General features: G+C 39.9%; 1 protein-coding gene across 1 annotated transcript in view; it reads right to left on the bottom strand.

Annotated features, from left to right (window-relative positions):
• LOC109624818 (protein diaphanous homolog 3) overlaps positions 1-26,346 on the bottom strand; it is a 139,803-nt gene that overhangs the window by 36,481 nt on the left and 76,976 nt on the right. The window contains exons 25-27 of the mRNA XM_069525583.1: positions 18,239-18,374; positions 8,711-8,806; positions 8,012-8,074 (exon numbers count right to left, since the gene is read on the bottom strand). Coding sequence (XP_069381684.1) covers positions 8,012-8,074; positions 8,711-8,806; positions 18,239-18,374 — 295 coding nt within the window. The remainder of the gene's footprint in view (positions 1-8,011; positions 8,075-8,710; positions 8,807-18,238; positions 18,375-26,346) is intronic.

Genomic DNA, 26,346 nt, shown 5'->3' on the forward strand with positions numbered 1-26,346 from the left:
TGTGCCCTGAGATAAAACATTTAATTTAAGGTAAAACTGTCATTTCTTGAATGACTCAGAAAATCATAGGCTTGTGAAGTGTTCGTATATGTGCAGAAAGTCCCAGAGTGAGTACTTCTTCACAGGATCACTTGAGCTTGTTTGCTAATTCGTACCCTTGAGGATGCTAATCAAAGCTAGTTCCATACTAATGAAGCTCTTTAGGCCAGAGACACATACACTACATGGCCCTGTGCCTCAAAGCTGCAACGTCTACAAGCAGATGACTGCGTACATGCCAGAGATGATATGATATATCATATATATATATATATATATATATGATATGCCGTAAGTTAGCAAATAATAGCCGGGGCGTTTATTTGTTTCAATCACTTAACAGACCAATTTCTTCCTCACAAAATCCTTCTGGGCAATAGTTGTACGTCTCCTGCAAGTGAAGTTGTTGCGGCAGAGGAAACGATTTAGCCAACCAGCACATCGCAGCAAACTCCTCATCTCTACTGTCACTCACGGTGGCGCACATTTGTTTCGCCATCGCCCTGATCGTTTTGCAGGACACTCTCTCGTGGCTTGCCCGTTTGCTGATAACACATTCCCGCATGTTTATCTCAAGCTCCTCGCTAGCCTTGTTCCTACCTCCACCAGGCAGCCTGGCTCTTTTGCTGTCCTCCTCGGACAGACGCTGAAGCTTAGTTTTATTTTTGCGCCAATCTCTCACTCTTTTGGGGTTGACAAAGAAACGTGTAGCGGCTGCTTCTCCAGAGTTTTCCTCTGCATATTTTACGTTTTTTTGCTGCACCGGCTGACTTGGACTCGTGACCAAAGACTTGAGACTTGGCTTGGACTCGTGACCAAAGACTTGTGAACATCTCTGGTACATGCTGAAGGGAATGCATGTGGCTTTACAGAATCTAATGTGTTAATGTCCATGAAGAGGAGGTATAATAGCCCATCGGCCAAGCCCAAGACCCACACTCTGAGGGGAATCCAGCATCAGACAGATCTTGCTGCTTGAAGGCTGGTCTATCTGCTCTGTCGGCATGGAAACTCTTGTTGCTGCACTTAGAGCTTGTGGATCAGTGAAGAGAGACATAGCAGGGGGAGAGGCAGCACAAATGACAGCAAGAGAACACAACAGAGAGATGAGGCAGTTTGAAAGAAAGGGATCATTTTAGCGCTATAGACTGAAGTGGTCCTGGGAATCATCAACAACAGGAGCCTTGGTGTTTGTTCTTCGTTCGATATGAATATAGTCCAGGCAGGGAATGATATGAGACTGTTAACAGATTGGTCGCTGACTTGAATTTTAAATAATGCATTATCACTTTTCATCCTTCCCACTTAAATCCTCTTTTTTTCTATCTGAGTCAAAACAGTTTGGTGGCAACCATAGCAGCAGATGCAAACAGAGATATAGTTTTATTTTTTTTTACCAAAACCATCTGTGTGACCAGTTGCAAATGTTACCTTCAATCAAAAAACCAGAGTGAGACCACTCTTGTGGGAAAGATAAACAAATATATAAATAATGTTTGCAGATATGCAAGATGATTTGGGGTGGGGGGGGCTTTGCTATAGCGCATCTTTACACAAGCACCTCCCACTGTAGAGAGCACAGATATAATGGGGAGATAGTACTCATTCTCCTCCCATAACAAGAGAATTTCATATAATCATTTCCCTAGCTCTTTCTCTCCTGGACTGCGAGGTGGCTGCTCGTGTTGGTAAAAGTGGGAGGACTTGGAATGTGTGTGGCTGGGCGATAAGGCTGCTGTAAAATTTAATTAGCACACAGCTAGGATGAAAATGACTTCATTTCTCATTGCATTATTAACTAGAGGACTATGTAAGAGTCTAGTTTCAATCAATGCATGTCACAGGTTCATGAGAGAATGGGATGGAGAAAGAAAGAGAGAGCGGAGAGGGAAAAAAAACAATGACACAGTATAGATCCATCAAGGACAAAAAACAGCCCCTTGAGATGAGTATTTGAATAAACTCTAGGTACATTTTCAAACTTTTTGCCCACTGGCTTTTCTGCATCTGTTCCCTGCACTTAAGGTGTGTGTCAAAGCAGGCAGGAGAGACAACAGCATGCATGTTAAATAAAGAGCTGGGGAGTATCTCAGAAGTGGGCTGAATAGCAATCCCAGTTTCACCTGCTATCAGGGGCCTGAGCCAGTGTGAATTGGCCGATTAGGGTCCTTGGCTCAACATGCTGAACACCACTTTCTATTTAATGATCCAGAGCCTTTATTACAGTCCGGCTTCCCCATAATCCAGCTAAAAGACTGGTCGGCTTAGGCCTTCGCTAAAAATGTGAGATGTAAAGTGGCACAACATGGAGCAGAGTGCATGGGTGTCCATTATCATCTGTTTTGTATTTAGGAACAGTTATGTGCTGTGTGTGTGTGTGTGTGTGTGCGCCTCCCATCTACTCTCATTCATTACACTGAACTCTCCAACCAGTCAAGTGAATATACGACAAACCATTTTACTTTTACTTCATCACTTACATTTTGGACTAGGCAAGGATTACAGAGATTTTAATTTTATGAATAAGGGCATATTTGCTAGCAGTGCTTTGAGCCTGGCCTCTTAGCATAACATTATACAGTCACTCTTAGTTTTAACACAACTCAGGATGGATGTGCATCAAAATGCATGTTTCATTAAAAGGGGCCTATGTCTTTGTCTCTACGGCAACAAAACAAGTTAACAGCACCATGATAAAATTCCATGGCATACATGGAAAACCATAACCAGTTATTAAACATTTTCAGACAGAAATATATTTCCTATTAATATATGCAAATTAAATACCATCCAGTTATCCATGATTAGTCACTAGGTGCTGCTTTCAGCGTAAAGGTTCGAGGAGGGCACATGTCTGGAAGTCTATGGTTCAGTCGCGAGACTACTAGAATAAATCCCACACTATCAATCATCAAATACTCAAGAATAGTGGCTAAGTGGCCAGCAGATCAAAATGTATTGTACTAGGCAGCTTTCACGTGTGACAAAGTGAGACTGTGTGAGCATGCACAAAGAGCAAGAGAGCAGTCTTTTCAGCAAAAATGGAATAAAGGTTAAAAAAAGTCTTCCCCATACAGCTCTCTACAATTCTCAATTACTATTCCAGAAGTCTCGCTGCACAGAATGGACCTAATTACACTAGCCACTTAGTTAAGGTGCCCTCTTGCTCCATCTGTTCCATGCACGTGCACATAGGCTCAAACATGCGGGCGCACACACAACCAGTGCAGGACTTCAGACAGAGTGACAAAGACAGGTCAAGGTGCACTTTCCAATCTGGATATGCCTTTGTCTACAAGAGCATTTAAACATCCAAACCAACCATCAACTGTGGTGATAGGAGAGACCCTGTGACTTCAAGTGGCCTGATGATTGTAGACATGAATACAGGAAGCAGTACACCTGTCCGAGTCACAGACACAACTAATTCCCCACCCCAGCAGTGGCCTTTGACCTCCTGCCCGCACATCATTAAAACGCAGGGTTCAACCTGATGATTTCCATGCATGTATTCATGAGCATGTATGTGTGAAAGTGGGAGAGGGAACACTGTGTGCAAGAGTGGAAGCAATGATCTGTCACTTTAATGAAAAGCACACATATGTGATGTGCGGATGATATATTATGATCAAATTCAGATAAATCAGCAACTTTTACAACAATGACGTGTAGCATCAATTCAAATGGACCCAGGGAGGAGTGTGTCGGTGCTCCTTTTTGTCTCCAGCTCACTGAAATGATTTAATAACCCCTTGTTTTTCTTCTTATGTCAAGTCTGAGGGAACGCAGCAAAGCCAGGGAGGAGAAAGCAGAGACTAAACAAAGTCAAAAAGTAAAGAGTACATTGAGGAACTCTGGGAGGATGGGAAGCTTCTCACATAATGGACATTGATATGAAGAGACAGATATGTGAAAGAGGAGCGAAAAAGCACACACACAATCTGCAGGATACAGTAGCCTGCAGTAGAATCCACATATCACAGTCTGTAAGATGCCCAATCAAAAAGGCAAGCATCTAAGAGCAGATTCCACCAGAGTATATCCCAGCCTCAGGAAGCTGTTTCACCAGTGTCTCACATGTGAGCAGACAAGACACATAGTTGGGAGCAATTTTTTCTTTTTGTAAGTTATTTGACTTTCATTTCAACTTCACAATCTCTCCAGTTTGTTCCTAATAATTTTCTGCAGCACAGTTTTTAAAGACATACGTTGAGTATCAAGTTAAATCAATTAAAAAGTGGCAACCCACTGTGATATCACCCTTTCTGAAGCACCATCTTGTTTTTTTGCAACCAGAAGTACCGAGCATGAATTAAAGTATGCTGCAGACGCACCCACACCTGCAACCATTGGATGGTACTAGCTTTCAAACACACAGTATCCACGCCATATAGGACCATAATTTACAAATTGAATATCATGCTGTAAGAAGTAGGGTCATTTTCTCTAAGTCAGAAATGGACTTCTCTTTTTGCAACCATTGGACTCCCTCTCTGCTGGTCTTCCATTCAAGAGAATACTGTATAGGTTTCAGGCATTTCTACATTAGCTTCACTTTCTGGCCACTGAGTCTACGTCCATTTTAATATGCAGTCTATTCCTTTAAGTTATCTCAGAGTACCATTTGAAAATATACCCAAGCCATTTGAAGTCTGCACTGAAAAGGTGCTTATGAGCACAAAGGTTTTCACGTTATATACATGAACATACATACAAGCAGAAAAAAAGCCACTCTGCAAACGCATAGCACTTGAGACCTTGATGGAAACCTTTATGCTCTTGAGTGCCAGTAGGGAAAATCAGCTCCTGTTTTCATTTGGTAAAGGGGTTCACTGACTTTTGAAATGACCTTTACATCAATTTCAAGCTCTAGTTCAGAGCTAAAGTATATCAAATGTGATAATTGTTAGGCCAAGTGTCACTAAAGACATTTCAAGTAATTGCTCCTAAAGACAGAGACATTTACTTAGACATTCACAGCTCCTGTTCCTCCCACTCTCCCCATATTGGATCATTCCAGGCATTGGCATTAACACACACACACACACACACACACACACACACACACACACACACACACACACACACACACACAATGATATATAAAAAAGGAAATAAAGAAACAGTGGTTATTTGATCCTCTCAACATGTACGTGCACACGCCAGCTTGGGAGTCAGCAAGGCTGTGTTGAGGGCTTGCAAAGAAGTCCGAAATGACAAGACAGAGCCTGGAGAGATGTTTTCAGAAGGACACAGTTAAAAAGCCATGGCTGCTTTATAGATTCAATAAGTCTCTTACACCTGTGTGGCTAACCACCATCGATCCATCATTCTGTGGAGCCCAATCCAATTTAGAGTGTCGAGGAGCCCCAGAGCCCCTCAGCCTTATCCTAACCCAGACCACAGCCCCCACAAAGCCTGCTTACCTTCATCCCCCAGAAGTCTGCGGGTGTGTCTGTGCACTTTATGTGTATGTGTGTGTGTGTGTGCTGAGAGAGACTGCAGACCAAGCTAAACACCTTAGCTGCTGGCTCAAGTTAAAGTGTGCTGAGGCAATTTAGGGGTAGGGGAGGAGAGAAGAGACGAGATGAGAGACAGAGAAAGCTAAGGAAACTCAGGACCTTGACTACAAGCAAAGAAGAGAGCAGGGAGGAAGAGTGGGTGTAAAGAAAAGAAGGGAAGGAACAGTGCTTGCACCTTGATGTGCAGTAAAATGGGGAGTAGACAGCAAGGAATTTTTTTTATTCCCAATTTTCTATTGTGAGGCAATCCCACTCATCATGACTACGAAGCACTGTAGCCATAATCGAACTACTCCAAAGTCTAATCATAGTCTTGTGATGGAGAGCACATCTATCAGCCATCTAATTTGTATCTGCAGACAACAGACTCGTGTACTTCAGTCTCTCTCAGTGCAAAAGCTTGACGGCACCATGCATGTTCAGATTGGCCATTCAAAGGTCTCCCCTTCACTACTAATTACAGTATCTTCTGGTGCAGATGTTTCCGTTATAACTCTCTTTGCTGCTCCACTGAAGTGTATCGACACCCTTGAGATCAATTATTAAAGGGTATTTAAAACAGTGGGAAAAGGAGGTGGTAGGGCAGTGTGAAACTGAAAGCAGCTGTTTAAGTGCTTGTGCTGCCGACCCAACGTCATCACCTCTCAACTAAACTGAGAGCACCCTGTGGGCTTCCCTGACTCCAGCGACTAAACCCAGGGCAATTAAGGCCCGGATTTCCTCGTGAGAGTAAGAAGGAAGGGAAACAGGAGCAGAGAAGTGAGACAGGAGAGGTAGAGAAACTCCATACCAATAAAAGGCAATTATGTTTGGGGAGGCCCATTGTCAGTCCAAGAGAGTATAGAAGAAGACAGCGGGGATATGGGATGGTAGGGAAATGAGGAGGAGTGTTATTTAGGAGGCAGATGGCAGAGAGGGGGAAATTAAGATGAATGGGCACTGAGAGGGCTGAGCTGGGGCTGGGCAGAGGAAAGTAATTAGCTGTGTTTGCTCTGGGAGGCTGGCAGTGAGTATGATGCCTGCAGTGACAGGCTAAAGCCTTGAGCGCTATTAGTCAACAAGGCCATGTCTAAAGCTGCCAGCAGGGGGACGATTGGCTGGCCCGCCTTTGAGGACCTTTTTACCTGTACAACCCACTGTGAAGTCTTTTCACAACATGAACACCCAGTGGTATGTTTTCATTTTTCCACTAATTCCCTGTTAATGTAACATTTGTTCCCTCTTATTCTTGGTGACTGCCTCTCATACACACTTTATCTCACAGACACAAACAAAACACATTATTCCTTCCGTTACCGTTACCAACTGGCTCTATCTTTCTTCCTCACACCATTTCTCTCCATTTCTTATGTTACAGCCACCTCTATCTGTCTCTTTCCTCCCACCCTGTATATCTCCCTCCCCCTCGTCCCTTTCCAATCTAATTTCAGATAAGTCGTAGCAGAACAACAGAGTAAGGCCCTTTATCATTGCCATCAATGATGTGGGTGGATTGAGCGCAAATAATTGTATTCATGTGTGCCTGTACCCAGCCCACTGGGATTCCAATTACAAGTAATAAGAGGTAATATGGTTACAGCATAAGTTTTTTTAAGTGCCTCAGTAATGATTGTAGAAAACCTTTCGACAAGAGAAAAAAGTGATTGTTTATTCTTAGCAAAAGCTAAAAGTTTAATATGTGTTTGCAACTATGAATAATGAAAGACTATTTAATTTGGTATGATTAGTATCCCATCCAATCTTCACTCCTTGGAAGTCACACAGTTAGACACATACCGTTGGTGCTTCTAAATGACACTAGACTCCTTAGGCGCTCTAAGCTACAAGTGGCTTATATCACATTTCTACCATGTATTTAGTCTGCAAGCTTGATCTTGGTGCACAAATACTCAATGTACTTCAAATAAATCCAGTATAAAATTGTAGATCAGAGATTCAAGAGTAAAACACATTATTTTCCTCACAAAATCCTTAGGCACTCACCTTCCTTCTTATGAGGTTAAAAAATGTTAAAGAGCACAACAACATTCAAAAGCATACAATGGGTTTGAACTCAAAATGCTGCAGTTACTAAACAATTTAAGGAGCCATATCAAACTGAGCCGGCAGAACAGCCCACACACTGCTTTCAAAGAATCTCCACTCTGCCTCACTCTTTATTAGAGGCGGCTCATGGCACTGCCTCAAATGGTTTCAGCAAAGGCCTTTCACACTTTCAGAAGGCACAAGGCAAGGCAAGAGACAAGGTAAAACAAAAAAAGGTAAAGGGACAACTGAAAAGGTCATTGAACACACACACACAAACCAGGACATATGAACTGCAGAGAGGAATTTGCATCACATGCAAGAGATGTTAAAGGTGGATTTCCAACAGCAAGCAGTAGACGGAGCTGAGCATGCTTGAGGCTTTAGCCGAGAAGGTTTTTATATTTTCTTTTTTTTTGCTTTACCATGATTAACAGGCCTGAGAACCTGGCGGAAGGAGCTGGGGCTGATCGTCTGATGCTGGTTTTCTGTAAGGAGGGCAGTGAACAAATAATGCCAACATGTACAGTACTAAGAGGGATCAAGTAGATAATGAGACATTCACTGGCTGAAAGAAGGCTGCAAGGTTCATGAACAAGAAATACTGTGCAAAGGCAAAGCTGTCAATTGCCACTAAAGTTTAATGGGCAATCCTTTCACTACATTTATAGATCCCATCTAGGATTCACAGCAAGCATTTGTTCTTTCACTTCCTTGATTTAGATTTAAGACTGCCAGGACCAAAAGAATCCGTACTTCCTTCAACTGAGATCCAAACATCAAACAGTTGTAGGATCTGGATTCTCTGGCGCTGTGCTTCTAGCAAGCATGTGTACAAACAACAAACTAGTATATTTGACTAAGTGACACTATGTCCCTTAGTCAAATATACTACTTTGTCAAATATTAGAGCTGAGGAATAAAATCCCAAGAATGCATTAGGTTGACTCTGCCTTAAAACAAAGACAAAAATGCATTATGTTAGCAGGTTGGGAGCAGCTTTCATATTGATTTTTGAACATCTGACTGACATTAGAACCTTGTCCATAGTTTTTCCTGGAGTAGCTGTTATGTATCTGTCTTTGTCCGGGTATAAAAGTTTAGGTAAAGGATATGAGACTCACCTCTGGGTCTTGGTGCTCTCTTCCTGCGGTCTCTGAATGCAGCTCCTGACTGTAGGGCTTCCAGCAAACTATCCATCACACCTGTCTCATCATTCTCTGAAAAACAAAAAAAAAAAAAAAAAAGAATGAGGGGGTGTTAGAAGACTGAGGAGAGGTAAACAAACAAAATCAGATAAAGTAGTTTCTTTTTCGTGGTGAGGTTTGCCGTACTGATAACACACATTTGTATCTCATAATGGCAGGCCACAATATAGCCACATAACATGTAATCACAGTTGTAGCTGTCAGCTAAATGGTCAGATATTAAAACATTTCCAGCTGTCTTATTTTTTACCCTTTCAAGTCATGTAATCGTCACTTTTTCTAAATGTTTTTATGACTTTAACCTTTAAGAGGAGGAAGGATATCAACAACTGGATGCCTGAATCTCATCTGAAGCTCCAAGAGAAACATGCTGAGCAAACAGCCCCTCAAGATCCCCTCTTAATGCCCTGTGTCTAGTCAAGAGAAAGCAGCTTCATTCAGAGTTATTAGTGGATTTGAATACCTGTTGTGTTTGTTTTAAAGAGGAGGAGACCTCTGCTGATAATTTGGCTCCATCTAAAAAATCCTAGCATAGACACTGAAGAAGCTAAAAATGTCAGCACCTTGGCTGAGAGTCACTAACATCATCAAAGAGCATTTATTCTGTATTTTTACCAGCTGTAATTTTTGGGTCTTTTTTTTGGGAGAGGAGGAGAACTCTGTGGATAATTCTGCACAAAAACAAAGGAATGCAAACCTATAAATAAAACTGCAATGAGGACAACAACTCCAATGAACATTTGGAATCTACATTTCTTACATGAAATGCTGCAAATTTGCAAAATGTCCATGAAATGCAGTTTGTTACCATCTGTACTTTGTATAACAAAAAAATAAAGACTGAAAACAACAGAGACTGAAAGAGAGGCCCTACCCATTATGGTGTTTCTAATATATTGAGGGTATATTCCCATGCAATTGAACTGTGCGCTAAACATAAACATTACAATAATAATTTCTTAGTTTATGATGTGGTCAAAAAGTCTTTATACATTCATTGGTCTCACAGAGGCCAAGCTGTACCATCAGCCACAGTGTGACTGTTGGGTCCCACCAATGATTTAGTGAAGGGTAGGAGGACATTGCTCTGATTAAGGTTCTGTGTGTTTTTCTCACTGCTTCCATTTTGCCTGACAAATCCCTGTGGAACAATAACACACTGAAAGAAAACTCTCTATATTAACGACTAGGACTCAATATTTGTGAAACTGGATGTAAGCACAACTAACAGCAAACACATTATAACATTTTTCAGGATGAGCTCATTGTTACCAGGAAGTATAAATTGTCAGGAGGTTTAGCTGGAATAAGATGACTAAACGTGCAAACAATGACCCCGACCAGCCTGCCTCCTTTAAAAATAAAGAGGATACCAGAGTGTGGATGTGCATCCTCCCAAATACTATTATGCTGCACTCGTACACACCAACTTTCAAGTTGATTAGCTAATTCGTTGCAAAAAAATGCCAAAAATCACTCCTGACAATTTTGTTGACAATGTCAGAGAAGATATGTAAATCATGTAGGGGGGATACAACAAGGTATGTGGAAGAAAAATAACTTTATTAAATTATAGCAAATGTGATCACCATGGAAGAAGACATGGGCACTCTACTTAGTGCCATTGTAGTTTGTTTTTTTTTTTCACTGTTTGCTAAGGGAGCCAGGCTCTATCCATGGTGACCACAATAAATTGGCTTTGTACTAGGAAGACGACACAGCATTGGTTCGCTATCCACATGGATGTTATACATTGTAATTGGAATTTGTATGGCATTTAGATTGTTCTTCAGTGGACAACTTAAACAATTGCTAAAAGTTTTGCATGCGGACCAGAAAAAGAAAAATTCAGATTGCATTCAGGTTTTATTTAAGGTCAAGTAATGTGAGTGGGAGGCAAGAGTTGATACACTTATGGTGACCATTAAACTACAGTGAGGTGTCATAAGATTCACAAATAAATAATTGCTATAAAAGAATGTGGCATGAGAAAATCACAGAGCAATTAAGTTTTTCTTCCCAGCACACAGTGATTGATTTAGTCTGCTGCTCTGAGACCTGCCTATTGGCAGCATCACAGATCGTGATTAAATAAGCAATTAGAATATGTTTATTAATAGAGAAAAAGATTCAAACCATTAAAAATTATCTAAATAAAATATATGATTCAGATGTTTTCACTCATCAAAAAGTCAACATGAACACAATTATTGTCATGATCGATTAGCATTGAGTGGTCTTGACAACTAAATATGTAAAATGTCCATTAATGCACTCAAAGGCCTCTCATTTGACAATGTTTAAATGTATAATCAGTTTCATATATGCACAGATGTAGATAAGTGTTCCTCTATCATGTCGGAATTACCTCTGAAGCTTGTCACCTCTCAGGTGCCTAAAAGCACTTCTCATCTCTTTTAACCTGAAACCCCTGTAGGAGCCATTAACTACAACTGCTACAGTTACTGCTACAGGGACTTGCACACTGCAATTGCTATCCTTCATGCACACTGTACTATGCATCACCATGGTGGGTTTTCTGGAAACATACAAAAATTGTCACTCAGCTGCACAGAACATTGTTCCTATACAGCAAACCTCTCTCATTGCTACTGAGACAACAAGTTAGTCAACAACGGATTTGGTCAATCTGTACGATTTAAAAAAAAAAAAAAAATCATCATCTGCCAATACCTGCATTCAAAGAAAAATGACTGAAGACTAATTGGCAGTCAACCTGGTCAGTATTAACACTCACCATTACGACAAATTTTAATATAGACGTCAGTGGGTGCTGGGCTAAACACGCCAATTACCTGAGTAAAACAGTAAGACTTCCAAGCTTCCAACCTCTTAATTACATATACAACATTTGCCATCTGTATATTTTGATTAATTCTGGGATTTTATTGAGAAAATGCAAAGAATGGTAGCAAGCCTTCAATCAGCTAAATTTACAAGCCTCAAAAATCTATGATAACAGTGATAATATTGTGTAAATAATTCATTGCTTCTTAAATAATTTATTTCCGTTGTGATGCAGTATCTATTGTTAGTATTAGTATAAGGTATAATTGTTATTTTACCCTATACATTGAACAAGAGATGGGGGAGTCAGTTCATAGAAACAGCTGATTATGGCTTTCAGCTAAACGGAACAGTCAGAGTCCTGAGTGAGTTTGTGTGTGTGGACATAATCTTGTATTTGGGCTATCTACAATCGCTGTGACCAAATTAAATTACTGAGATCAAAGTCTATGTACACAACTCTATTAAATTTGTTGAACGTAATATATTTTTATGAAACTGACTGACAGACAGAACATTATTGTTAATTGTCAAACTTCCTATAGATACCTTGATAATATCATTAATGTGAATTATTTAGGCCACAATAATCCTGTTGTTTCTTTGTATCATGACAGGATGGCAGCTGATTAACATTAACAGCCAGCTAGCAGAACAATTTTTATAGGGGCAAAGCCAGTCACCAGTAGGGGGAATCTCTAGGCAACAATCCGCTACTGTATACGATTGATTAAATATAAACAATTACCAACATCAGTTTCAGTCCAATGCATTCGCAAATGGACAAGAGATAGTCTTGATTTAACAATTGGGTTTATGGTAACAGAAAGCTAACGTTAATGTTTTCAACTTGTTGGCAACATTGTGGGGAACTAACAATATGAGCTTGTAATGTTTCTGCGCTCCCCTTCAACACAGCAATGTAACTTGGCATCGTGTTTCAGGAGAGATAGTAGCCTAGATGATTCATAGGATAGGAACTCAGATCTACTACAATGTGGTCACTTCCAACCACTATTAACAGATTGTGCAATAGGAGTGAACAGTTTTTTTTTTTTACATGCAAAATCTGCTAGTATAAACATATTTCTTCTATCTTAAATGATAATAAATCAAAGCTTAAACCATTACTGCCTAGAGTTAAGTTTATATTACAGTCAGAACATTTTCCCGAGTAGTGTTCTCAGACTTTTGGCCTGAATGAGAGAGACCCAGACTTTTGGAGGCTACTAGTGATACACCATGCCCCAATTCTTTGCCTGTCAACTTCTATGTGTGCATTTATTGTGCTTTTCATTAGCAACAGTTGCATTCCTACTCTATGTATATATTTCTTCATCATTACACAGAGTGGAAGGGAATTTTTGGGCGATACCAACACTCCTCGTCATCCAGATATGTCTACACTACTGTGGCAATTCATCACAGTCAGCAAGTCTTACAGTCCCCACTGCACATATAGACACTTACACAAAAAAACAGACAGAACACTGGAAACAAGGAAAAAGGGGCAGATCAATCTATTGCAACCTGCAGTGTGTGGCTTCACGTGTAGTACTTTGTTTGACTCCAACCCACAAGAACATGAAACACTTTGTGTGCCTCAGGAGGCAAGGAAAAACGAAACCCACTCAGATCTCCTGCCTCAGGAATATACGTGAGCAAAAAAAAGTCCAATTTTACACATCAATCAGAAGCAAATCAGTCGGGCCGAGACAGAAAACTGCTTTAATGAATGCAGACAAGAGGTGCTTTCAGACAGCCCAACACTGAAAATCAGAACACATATTTTTATACTTTCACCCACATGCTTGCAAACTTAGAGTGAGAGATCACAGGCATGTCACAGGGATAGCAATGGAGGAAGAACGCATGGCGGGGGAATTTTAGTCATGCTACTAGCTGTGAAATGGGTTTAAAACAGCCATTCAGCTTGTGAAAGGAAGTGCTTAGGAGAATGTGGCGAGACAACAAAGACTAGTGAGAGGAACGGGACAGTGAAGAGTGGTATCCCAGCTCTGGCAGTAGAGCTACTGATTGTTGCTTTGATGTGCACAATTCGCCTGCCTTTTTCTGTTCTGATGCATCCGGGATCAGAGCATTCATGACAGGTGTGCAATGTGCACAGACTTTTTTATTTCACTTTCACAAACACTGACGACACGCTCACAAGCCAGTCTAGGCCCCACTGATGCCTATTTAAAGAATTGTGTTCACATCTTCCTTATTGCCACCCGACATTGTGCTCCAAGTCCTGCATTTTATTGATAAAAGAAAGCAGGAACTGAGCCATGTGAAAACACACAGTTAAAAGTACAAATGAAGATGTACTGCTGCTGCTCTGGTCAAATCAACAAGATAAAAGTGTTTACCCTATCACAAAGCAGAAGAATAAACTTGGGAAGTGGAATCAAGACAAAGTTGAACCACTACCTCTGGGGAAAGCTATAGTTATCCCCCTGTCTATAGTGAAACTTCAGTCACCATCTATTTAATCAGAGCCTGTTGAGAATGGTGTTTTCAATTGTCTGGACACGCTGCTCGTCTGTGTCTCGATGTCAACCCTCTATTCAGACATGGACTAATGCCTGCCGCCACTTCACTCAATAGGATGTGGCACTTATCATCAGGACAATGACCCTGTTGTAGCAGTGTGTAGCAGAGGTGAGCCAGAGTAAGGCAAGAAATAGAGTCAATTGGGTCAGGATGGAAAAGCTAAGGAGAGAAAATGAAATGCCTGGGCACAATGAATGCAGGCCAACCACTGTGTTCCCTTGGACACTAAGAAGGCAAATGGTGCAATAAGGTTAGTCAGCCTCCTTTGTTTCCATCGAATACTCTCTGTTCCACTTTACTGGTACTTTGAGCAACAAAGCCATTCACAGAATGATGAACAGGGACAGACTAATGACAGCCACACATCATAAGCTGATAATAAACATTGGAATTAATGTTAACGCCTCCACCAACCAGTCAAGTAGTAGATAACATCAATGCCTGTTTAGACTCATGTAATATATGCAGTACAGACTATATTGGAATTTAGTAAATGTGTATGTTGCCTTTTTAGCAAAGGAATGCTTTGGGTATGGCCACAAACACCTTTGTGAGGTCACAACGACCTTGAACTTTGACCACAAAAAATCATGTGGCAATGAATGTTTAATATTTAACCTTTAACAATGACCTGTGTTGTTTGATTTTGGTCCAACAACGGCAGAACAAAAAGCAAAAAATATAATATATATATATATATAATATTGTAATTGCAATGTTAGTTAAGAATAAAGCAGAATAAAACCAACTATTTGAGCACCATTGTAACACAACTGCATGGTGCAGAAGGCATTTCTTTGCTTTCAGTATCTGAGAAATATCTCACAAGAACATACAGCATCTCATACCAGTTACCACTTCACATAAAGATTTTTCTTACTCTCCGTTTTTCATGATTTTAGCATCTTTGCATGCAGGGTTGCATTTCTAGCTGTTCTTCTATTTGACGTCTTAATAGTTCATTGCTTGTAGCCATGTAGGGAATGTTAAATAATGCTCTGATGTATAATTTGTCGCTCCACAAAAATTCCAGCTCCCGGCCTACCCTGGGAGTTAATGCAACAGATTTGTCATACACAAACCAGGCACAGCTAGAGGAAACGGAAAAATACACCTATTCAATCTGAATTTCAATCTCCATGGGGCTCTATGCAGATGCATGCAAGATTATGCTCTCAGTCTGTAAGAGTGACAGAAAACAGTGACGAAACGAGGCTGCATATTTGAAACCCTGTCTGACAGGTAGAAGAAATAGACGAAAATTAGGTTAGAAAAGAAACACGGGGAGAACCTCACTTTTCTGGAATACATAAGTAGGTGAAGCTAAAACCAAACCAAATGCAGATACCTGTAGCAAGTAAGGAGGCTAAATTCAATTTTGATCATTTCCTCCAGGAAACCCTCCCCTCCCTTCCTTCCCCCCATCTCTCATTGCCGTGCCCTTCAGCATAATGTGGATATGCAGCTTCTCTGGGGCTTTTTAGGGAATTGATGGATAATCAGATGATTACACAGAAAATCTCCATTGAGGACAATCCTCCCTGACAAACAAAAAGAAAGCTCTTTAGTTAATAAACAGGCTGAAAGACAGACAGAATGAGAGTGAGGGTGCATGGGAGAGAGAGAGCGTCCGTAAATCCTGTCCTGGGTTGGCAGCACAATGCCAAATCTCTACCACATATTCATTGCATCCCAGCCTCTATGTGTATGTGTGTGTTCGTGTATGTGTTGCCAGAAACATCACTTCATGGGGATGTCACAGAGTTTCCCTCTAGCTTTATCTTAATCTGAGCGTATCTAAATAAATTTTAAGCTCAAGGCGTATTTGTATGAAACTTTCTCACAACAGTTGGCTGATGTTCATTCTTATGATTTTCTTAGTGCTGAACTACTTCTCTGAAAGAGAAAAGTTTGCAGTGAAACACAACTCAATACTCAAAAGGAGACAGAACTACAAGCGGTCAAGCTGAGTGAGCGCAGCTCCATATTAATGCCTATGGATTTAGAATGGAATATCATAAAAACACCTGTAGGTGTAATGTGTAGGAGTCCCAGTGCCTTGTCCATATTGTGCATGTCGGTCCCTTTTACTGGTTTGAAACAAAATGTATGTATTGAAAATGCAGAAGCAAACTGATCTTAATTAAATACAAATTAAAAAAACTGAATTTCTTGATTAAATGAGTATTAATGAGAGGCAGCAATTAAAGCTTTGAGTCTTTGTGGATAGTTTATGATCAACTGGATACTAATTATTTCTTGCAAAAACTGCTTGTACTTTGTTAAACCACATAGTATATGTAAGTGAACAGCAGTTTTCACATCCCAGCGCAATTTGTTCATTTGATTGTAATCTGAATTCAGATTTTGAGTTGCTTAAAGCTCATCTTGGCATAAATTATATGAATATATATAACATAAGCAAAATACTGCTTTATTATGCTAAACACTTAGCTGTTGCTTTATTTAAACTATTAGAGAATGGAGTATTTGTGATGCTTCATTCGGTTGGCTATAACCACATGTCTGGTATTTTCAGATAACTACAACATCTATCCACCAGAATCCTGTTCATTTCAACTGGACATGACTCTTTGCTTGGATGAGCCCAGCACCATAAACCTTCAGGCGCTCTGTGGGGAATGGTGACAGTTTAGAGAAGTCCAGGCCAGAGTAAAAGAAAAAGGAAAAACATTTGTATTTTGTTTTAGCCAAGAGAGGACTTGGTTTTGACTAGATAGCAGAGTCACAGCAGTACTGGATGGACTATTGTGGTTCTCCACTTGCAGTCTGATGTCTACAGGAGTGCTAAAGTGGCTGGCATAGTCATGTTAGCAATAGATGCTGGTGCAGAGGTGAGACTGCCAAGCTCAATTGCTGTGCCAGCCTTGGCTTTGGCGTTTGAAGTGGGTCTGGAGGCTGCAATGTTGAACAAGTTTATGGCTTCAGTGTTGCTCCAAAGGGGAAAGGAAAAAAACAACAACTGAGAGTTGGAACTAGATGCTCTGGCATGAGAGACACGTTGGCTTTTTCATACATATGCCTGAGCCTGCAAAACCTGGCTGGTACATAGAGTTAACATTCTAGCTCCACTATTCTTAAGGTCCACAACAATGGATAATGCTTAAAAAAATACTGAATATGTATAGCTATATATTCACAAACACTCCCTACATATTTACTGACAATATAAGCACACAACACATGACTGAAATCATAGCTCAATCTATCAATACAGAAAGTAATAAATCAATCAGTTCTTCTGCAGGTTTCAACAAGTTAAAATTAAAACCTTTTTAAGACAACATTGAAACAGTTCTAAGACCTATGTCACAAGTTGGTAAGTATTCATAATCTTTCATGGGGACTTAAGTCACACAAGGTGAATGTTGGTCTGACTGTGGCTCCAGAACATCTCTGAGACATCTTCATTAGCAAAAGAAGATTTTTCAAGCTGCATTTGGCTGCAAATGTATGAACACTAGGCAGATGAAGACACAACTTGTGCTAGCTTGTGGAGTTCATAACATGTCCTTGTCAAAATGAAATGTTAGTTGATAGTATATGTAAGGACATAAAAATCGACTGTGATACAGTGAACTTCACATCACACTTTTAACAATTCATCCATCACCCTTTATGACTATACAGAACTATGTTGAAACCCTACAGCTCTGGTGAATGCTGGTCTGATTAAGATGAAAAACATCTTATGAATAAATAATCAGAATGTTACTTACCTTTCAATAGATCAAAGAGCTAAAATGGAGGGACATTTTCAAAAAAGCCTTTTTGACAATGTTTTAATATCATAAAATAGCTGATTAAGCAAAACGTAACAACTTAGCAATTGTACCTTCTTAGTAGTTATTGGTTTTCATCTTTTCAAGATAAATATTGCATTATGAGGACATTTTTCTCTTCTACTGAATTAAGATGGGACTTTAATTAAAAAAATAAGCCATTGCCTTTGAATGCTCTTTTACACCGTTTGACCCAAGATGGATTTAGCTCGCTGCTTCCTGTAAAGGGCTTAACGATGTAAGAGTTGACAGGCAAAGCAGATTGAACGGTCTCTACCTGCAGTGACTTCCAGCAACCTCCTCTTCTTCTGCTGTCTTTCCTGCTTTTCACGCTCAGCCTTCTCCTTTGCAACCCGTGCTCTCCTCTGTTTCTCCTCCGACTCCCTCTGCCTCAGGTTCTCCTTCAGAGCTTGCTGTGGGGAGGAGGGGAAAAGACGTAAAGAAAGAGAAAACAAGATGGACTGCTAAGTGGGGTTAATTACAGAAGTGTAACGCTTGTCAATAGAAGAAGCAGCTGTCAAACCCTACAGACATCTATATCAGGCACCATTAAAGTCAAATTAAGCTTTCAAAGTGCATTTTCACTCTGGTCCTGCTAGACACAAAACAGCTTGACACTAGAAAGTAAGGAGACCTGAGTTCTTTGGAGGTCCAACCTTTGGTATGGTAATCAAGAACTAAATCAGCATTCACTATTTATTTTATTATTATTTGTATAATCATATATGCATTGCCACTAAACTCCCAATAGCCCTTGAAATAAGAAATAGTAATCCAACATTATTCATGTCGTATGAGCTCATTATGCATTTTCCTCAGACAGGGACATTTTTAAATCTTTGTTACATTTCTGTGAATTGCAGCACTGATACTGGGATAGTGAGATTTAACATGCTTACACTATGAAAAGTTGACCCCAAATAAATTATGACAAATGAAACAGGCATTTTGTAAATCTATGAGTTCAGCAAGTCAGGTGAAAACTGTAACCGCTTAGCCAACTGCTAAAATGCAGTATGCTAAGAAAGTATAACGTTAAACATTTAATCATTAATGTTCTCTTCTCTGATGTCAGAGGGGGAAAAATCTTGTAAGTTAAAAATGAAAAGAACCGAACAAGTATGAAAATGCATCAAGTATCAATTCACTGAAACAGTGAGACATTTTGAACATTCACCAATGGCAGCTTTGTCCAGTCAGTTAACAGCAGGTGAGCATTACTTACAGGGATACAATTCAATAGCAGCAGGCTGCTCAGGGGATATTGAGCTGAGCACAGCTTACAGGTGCCATTGTGTGGGTGGATGTTTGTGTCTACCACACAATCAGCAGATCAAAAAATAACTGTATTTAAAGCCACCTGGATTTGATCAAATCTGACTACACGATGCCAAACATCAGAGCAAGATACAATTAATGTAACTGGGATATTACGGCAGCATTATTTGATTATCATGTCTTTATCGTTGCAAAAGTATAGCTTTCAAAAATGATAATGTTATTCAATGATTGCACATATTGTCTTGCCTTGGACATATATATACTGTTTATCCATCCATTGTCTATACTGCTTATCCTTTGAAGGCTGCAGGGAAGCTGAAGACAATCTCAGCTGACTGTGAGTGAGAGGCAGGGGAGAAAACACAGAAAGGCCCTGGGTGTTTGTCAGGTTCTGACCTAGAACAGTGATAACCACTGCAACACCACACACCACAAATGATTATATGCTAATGTTTTTTTCTTTTTTCATCACTAAACTACTCTCACTGGAGTGTTTGAGAACCCATGCGGTCTGGACTGGAATTAAAATTCAATGATAATATCAACCAGTGTTATTTATCTTCCTAATGTAAAAGGTTTGACTTAATGACAGTCAAATAACTTTTAACAGACCCCTTTTTGTGGCATCTAGAGGTGAAGTTGCAGATTACAAGCAACTGAATACCCTTCCCCTAAACCATACCTTTCCAAATCTGCAGGAGGAGCAATGGACTTCAGAGAACACAAAACCAATAAATGCTGGTATGGTTTGCTCTGAACCCCTGTTCATGTTTTATAGCTTATATTTTTTTATTACGGTGCTGCAGAGTAGTGCCTTAGTACCAGTACTTTCTGGTGGAGCACATCCTCATGGAATTTGCAGGATTAAATGTTATTCACTGTTAAAATGCAAGCCTTGTGACACCAAAAACACCTTTCATTGGAAGTGCAAGGTTAACATCAACCTATGGTTTATGGTTTCTGTAATCCATGCGCCAAAAAGCTGTTGAACTCATATGATGGTGTCAAAAGCTCAATAGTGCCACAGCCAAGAGACAGACTGCATATGATTTAATACTAGTGCCAGCATGATTGTCATCCTGATCAATAGCAAGTCACTTAAAGCGAGGGAGTCTTGGCTTTTATCAAACACCCGGCTCCTCTTCCTCATCTTCCCTCCCCTTGAGTTATTCACTCGGCCCTGGCTTGGCAGGGAAGTCAGGGGAAGAATGCCAAACCACCATGAACAGATGCATGCAAAAGCACACACTACAAGAACTGTGTAGTATATCAGGAGCTACAGTTGATAATAAAGGACAGTCACTTACAGCCTCTTATTAAGTCTGCATTCAAGGGAGCGTTGCTGGAAATTATATAGTAGACTTGAAATAAATACATTTCAGCGTAGTCACTTTACGATCAACAAGCCAATGAGAAATAACAATTCGAGTAAACAGAGTGAGTTACTGATGTGTTGATGGTAAACAAAATATTCACACTTTGATACAGCTACAGATACAAGCGTATGATTGTTGTCTGTGGCCAAGAGTTGTTTTTCTCATTCGTGAACATACCACAAGGTCTGTTGGCAAATTAGCAAATATCTCACTATGTAGATATGGAGGGATATCTGCATTTTAATTTTCTCATCAAGTGCTCATCCAATCGCTAGGGAAGTTCAAAATTTTTGGGATGTTCAAGAAAATCGACAGACAAGAATTCCTCCATTTACTTCTCTTTTTAGTGCAAAAGGTACTTTATCATTAGAGGAATGCAACCCCTACTTATTTCAACAGACCACTTTTTAGGTCTTAATGGCTAGTGGTGAGGTTGCAGATTGCAAGCTACTGAACAGCCTTCCCTTCAAGCTGACACTTCCAAGCATGCAGGAGGACTAATGGTGGCCTTCAGGGAGCCCAAAACAGTAAATGCTCTCTGAAGTCAGTGTGTGGTTTGTGTCCTCTATGAAATTTGTAGGAAAATCGACATACAGGGATTCCTCCATGTGTTTTAAACTCGCCATTATCACAGTTTCTATTTGAATCAAGACAAACTGCTTTGATGATGTCACTGAGGACAACATGAAGAGATCACGTTCCAGCTTGACTTGAACAGCACTTGTTTATATAAACAACCATAAAAAGACCATAGAACATAAAGACACTGATGAGCATCACTTAGCTGGTTTATAGAGAATTCAGAAGAGAGAGTGTTGAGGCAGGTGAGAGAGGTGAGATGAATATCAACTGACTGAGACACAAGCTGTTACCAGCTCTATTTTAAATGAAGCCAACTCCCCCACAAAATTAACTTTGATTTGATAGAATGACTATCGACGCTCAAGGCAACCATTAATTCACAAATGACTATTCTTAATAGGTATCCATTTTGGTAAATCACAGGTAGAGAAAAAACGAGGAACAAGGAGAGGAAAGAAAAAGAGGACTGCTACATTATATGTTTACAGTAAGGAGCAATTAATGGATCCCAGGTTATAATTAGACAGTTGTCATGGTTACCTAATGTGAATTTAAAACTCTGACCCTCCTTCCCCTCATCGCTATCAAACTGCTGTCTTATTAAAAAGTCAACCTCATTTTCTAAAACACAATGCAAACATAGTTGTAATACCTTTGATGCAGGCAATGTTTTACCAACAGCAATCTACTCAGAGAGAGTAGAAATCAGTTTCAATTACATGAGCTTCAAAGATTGGATTGTCCAAACATATTTTAAAACTAAATGACTTGTAAAAGTAAACTTCTTTATCTTTTGCGAACAAAAACCTGATAAGACCAGATGCCATCATGCCAATGACTGTCTTAAAATGTAGGGCAATAATAATTATAATTCATCATAAATAGACCATGAATGTCTGCGCAAAATATCATAATCAGTCCAATTGTGGCTGAGAAATACACTAAACCATCACTTTATTAGGAAAGCCAATACTGGGGAGAATAGTCAGCAAGAATACTTTGCTCTTAGAACAGAGTAAATTTTTCATGGCATGGATTCCACATGTTTATTTTATTCCTCTGAGATTCTGGTGCATGTTGACATGACTGCATCACATAATTCAAACTGACATGCAGATAGTTTCACCATCTGACAAATCTGCTACTTATTTGTCAGATGGACGTTCATGCTGCGATTGCTCTATTGGATTTAGATCTGGCGACTGTGGAGGCTACTGAAGTAACTTGAACCCACTTTCATGTTCATGAAATCAATTTGATACGACTATTGTTTTGTGACATGGTGCATTATCATGCTGTGAGTAGCCATTAGTGAAGATGGGTAAATTGTGGCCATAAAGGGACGCAGATAGTCAGTGACACTACTCAGACAGCAGTGGCATTCAAACAATAATTGACTGATACTAAGGGGCCCAAAGAAAACATTCTCCACGCCATTACACCACCACCAGCCTGGACAGTTGTCACAAGGCAGGTTGGTTCCATAAATTTGGTCAGTTGACGCCAATTTCTGACCGTACCATCTGCGTGCCTCAGCAGAAAGACTGTGTTTTTCCAGTCATCAGAAGCTGTACAGTTTTGGTGAGCCTGTGCCGAACTGCATACTCATATTTCTGTTCATGTATCGCTCATCCACCTCACTTCAGCTTTCTGTTCATTCTAAAAAATTTTTTTTTTTCTCCTGACTAAAGTTTTAAAGTGCAGTTATGTGAGTTTTAATGCTGTTCTGTCAACTTAAGCCAGCCTGGCCTTTCTTCTGTGACCTTGCTCATCAGAAGGGGTTTCTGTTCACAGGAACTACAGCTGGATATTTTTCTTTGTTTCACATACTATTTTTTTTAAAACATAAGGGTAAACACCTATAGACATTTGTAGTTTTTCGGTCTTGCAACAAGAATCATGTCATGGTCAAAATCAATGAGATCACATTACCCCACTCTCATGTTTGAGTTTAACATGTAAGGAGGCTCCTGATCTACATGATTTTATGTATTACACTGGTGTCAAATTATTGACTAATTGTGTCACTGCATGAATAAATTTCATGACTGTACAACGAGCTGCCAACCAGAGACAAGCTTGGATCATGACTAACTATGTCATGAGTGGCAGCTGTTTTAAAAAATATGCCTATGCAGATCAACAGAGAAGGGATAACTGGGCAAAATGACATCATATTTAAAGCCAGGAAGCCGCCCTGCAGCCCAGGAAGAAAATGATAAATCAATAATGTGTCAATACAACAAGTGGGCCTGTTTAAGAGCAGACCACTCTTAAACTTCCCATTGAGAAGAGAACAGGAAAAGGAGCAGTTATATTTTTAAAACTTGAAATGAGCTCAGGCAGCACAAAGAAAGCCATGCTATCTTTTTAAATCATAAAACATATTAGCAATATAAGAATATAAGACAGAAAACAGCACACTAATGCCAAAGAAATCCTTCAAAGTGGAAAGCAAGGAAAGTGACATTTGTTTTTAAATCGCAATTCAAATCTTAGTGCAGCTTATCTAGATACAGAGAACTGAATAAATATTGATTTTGAGGGATAGTGAAGAAGAGCCTGAAAAAAAGGAGTCATGTGATATTTGCTTTTAGTATTTTTTTTAACGTAATGTTGAGATGAAGGAGAGAGAGAAAAAGAGAGAGAGAGAGAGAGAGAACCAGCTCTCTGAGGAAATTGCCCTCCGCTCTCCTTCATCACTGCAGGTCTGCTTCCCCCTCCTCCTCTCCTGGATGTCCGCCATTAGACACGCTCAATTGGATTCCTGTCAGATGTACGGCCTCGCCCTGGGTCTCCTTCCTATGGGTGACTGAGCATGCTGTATGTGTGTGTTCCAGCGTGTGTGTGTGTGTGTGTGTGAGAGAGAAAAACCTAAGCAGCTTTCCCTATAAAAAATTGCGAACACAAAATGACATTCACACATAAACAAACATGCACACACATGCACGTTCCAGTACACATAAACACACACTACGTGAGCCACATACACACAGTTCAAGGCTCAGTTCCCTCCAGGCAGTGGTCTAGAGACAGCACACACCTATTAGCATGGGCCTTGGCACAGCAGGGTAAATGCTGACACAGATTTAGCCGAGAGGTTATGGTACTGAGATTTACTGTGTGCCTATGTTCATTGACCTAGCCTTGGCTTCTTCCAGGATATGTCTGCATGATGTGACCATTTGACCAAATTGCTATGGGTGTAAGCTGCTTACACCTTGACCTATCAAAGGGGAATAAATGGCTCCATGGGGAGTTGACCAAACAATGCTAGTCCCTATAACACTTGCCATGTTCACCTTTCACTGGCAGAGTCATTAAACTGTTTTGTTTGGTCAGAATATAAAAGTGACAGCAAAACTCCAGCTTGAACCACAGAGCTAAATATCAAAGGGATTATAGCTGCCATTTAGAATTATGTTTTATAAATTCCTATTCATATTAACAGGCAACAAATGATGGTATTGGATGGATCTGACCCAAGCCCTTTTCTTCATGCTATCCCCTCTCTCCCCTCTTGTCTATCTCTCAACTGTTATTGTCATTATCAATGGGCAAAATGGCCAAAAATAATTATCAAAAAAAAATAAAATTATATATATATATAAAAAAATGCCATGGTATGAAATATAATGAGTTTGTATCATTTACTTTGAGTCTGACTCACATCTGAACACAGCCAGTGGTGAACTGGGTTGTGGCTATTATAGTGAGGCGAGGATCAGAGCACAGAAGTCCAAGGATCAATAGCAAAGGTTAAAAGAAGAAGAAGAAAGGAACAGCCAGGCTAAAAGCAATGCATCTGGGAACATTTTCTTTCTGACTGCCTGTGTGTTTCTTTGAGCCTGTGAAGACTGTGTGGATACAGTGGTTACTTCAGTCTCAGGTTTGATGACATAGAGCAGACAGCATGAATAAGAAAGGTAGAGGACAGAACTTGACACAAAATGTGTACTCGGTTTCTTTGACCAAATCATACCATTTCTGGCCAAAATCCCTAAAATGATTAATTTCAGGATAATGGCATAAAAGCTAGAGGAAAAAAACATAACATTGTTGGTGAGGTCTTATAAAAATGATTAAACTGACAACATCCTGAGCTTTGATAGCCTACAGGCGAGGAACGAGACAGGAGTAAAAATACACCACTCTCCCTGAAAACCTCAAATGTATAGACAAGGCTTTGGCAAACAGGCAAATCTAAAGCATAACTAATGACTGTGCAGGAAAAAAAGGGGCATGAAATTCATTTGTGTGGTAGATGTAAAGTTGGGGGCAGGGCAGAAACTTTGGTAGGCTAATTAGCTTCTATTATCTGTCGCGCCCAGTGGCCTGTGCCACTAATCCTGCTGATTAAACACAGTGGGTCTCTGCAGCTCCACAGCTCACAGTAGAACCAGACTGATAAGGCCACAGAGCTCAGCGATGACATAAATGTCTGGGTGGGACTGGACTACACAGGACTGGCACTGCTCTGCTTTGCATTATACCACAGGGTCCTGATGTGAGAATTAAACGAAGCTAAGATTCGGATACAGTCAATGAATAAAATCAGTAAAAGTTTAAAGATAAATCCAAACAGCCACCTTTTTTAGACAGCTCTAACAAAATCCAACACTAATATCAAACCAACATTTTACTCATCTCGTCCACCACATTTAAAGTGGAACCAGCAATCACTCCAGTACTTTTGCATTTACCAGTGCTTGCTAATCTAATGCAGCTTTGAATTCCAGGGTTTTAAATATTTTGCTGATGCCTGCGTCATCTTCAAGGTTTCATGTGGACTTGCACCCCCAACAGTGAGTCACTTTATAATGCAGAACAGCATTAATAGGGCAAAAGGGAAATCAGGGGGCTGTGTGGTGCAGTCTTCTCAGTCAGAGCCAGAAACTTTTTGAATAGTTTACCTGTTGACTTAAGAGAAGGTTGTAATCATCTAATCTTTAATATAAATCTAAGACATAACTTCAAGCTAAACAAACGTGTGACATGTAAATATTCCAATCTATTTTAGTTTCATCTAAGCCCGTGTATTGTATCAGTGTATTGCATTATATAGTTTATTTCTATCATGATTCTCTTTTGTTTTCTGTTTGCTTTTGTTTATTGTGGATTTGCTGAGCAGCTAGTTGTGCATTGT

Source organism: Paralichthys olivaceus, chromosome 1 (assembly GCF_024713975.1).
Source record: "Paralichthys olivaceus isolate ysfri-2021 chromosome 1, ASM2471397v2, whole genome shotgun sequence".
NCBI classification, from domain to species: Eukaryota; Metazoa; Chordata; class Actinopteri; order Pleuronectiformes; family Paralichthyidae; genus Paralichthys; species Paralichthys olivaceus.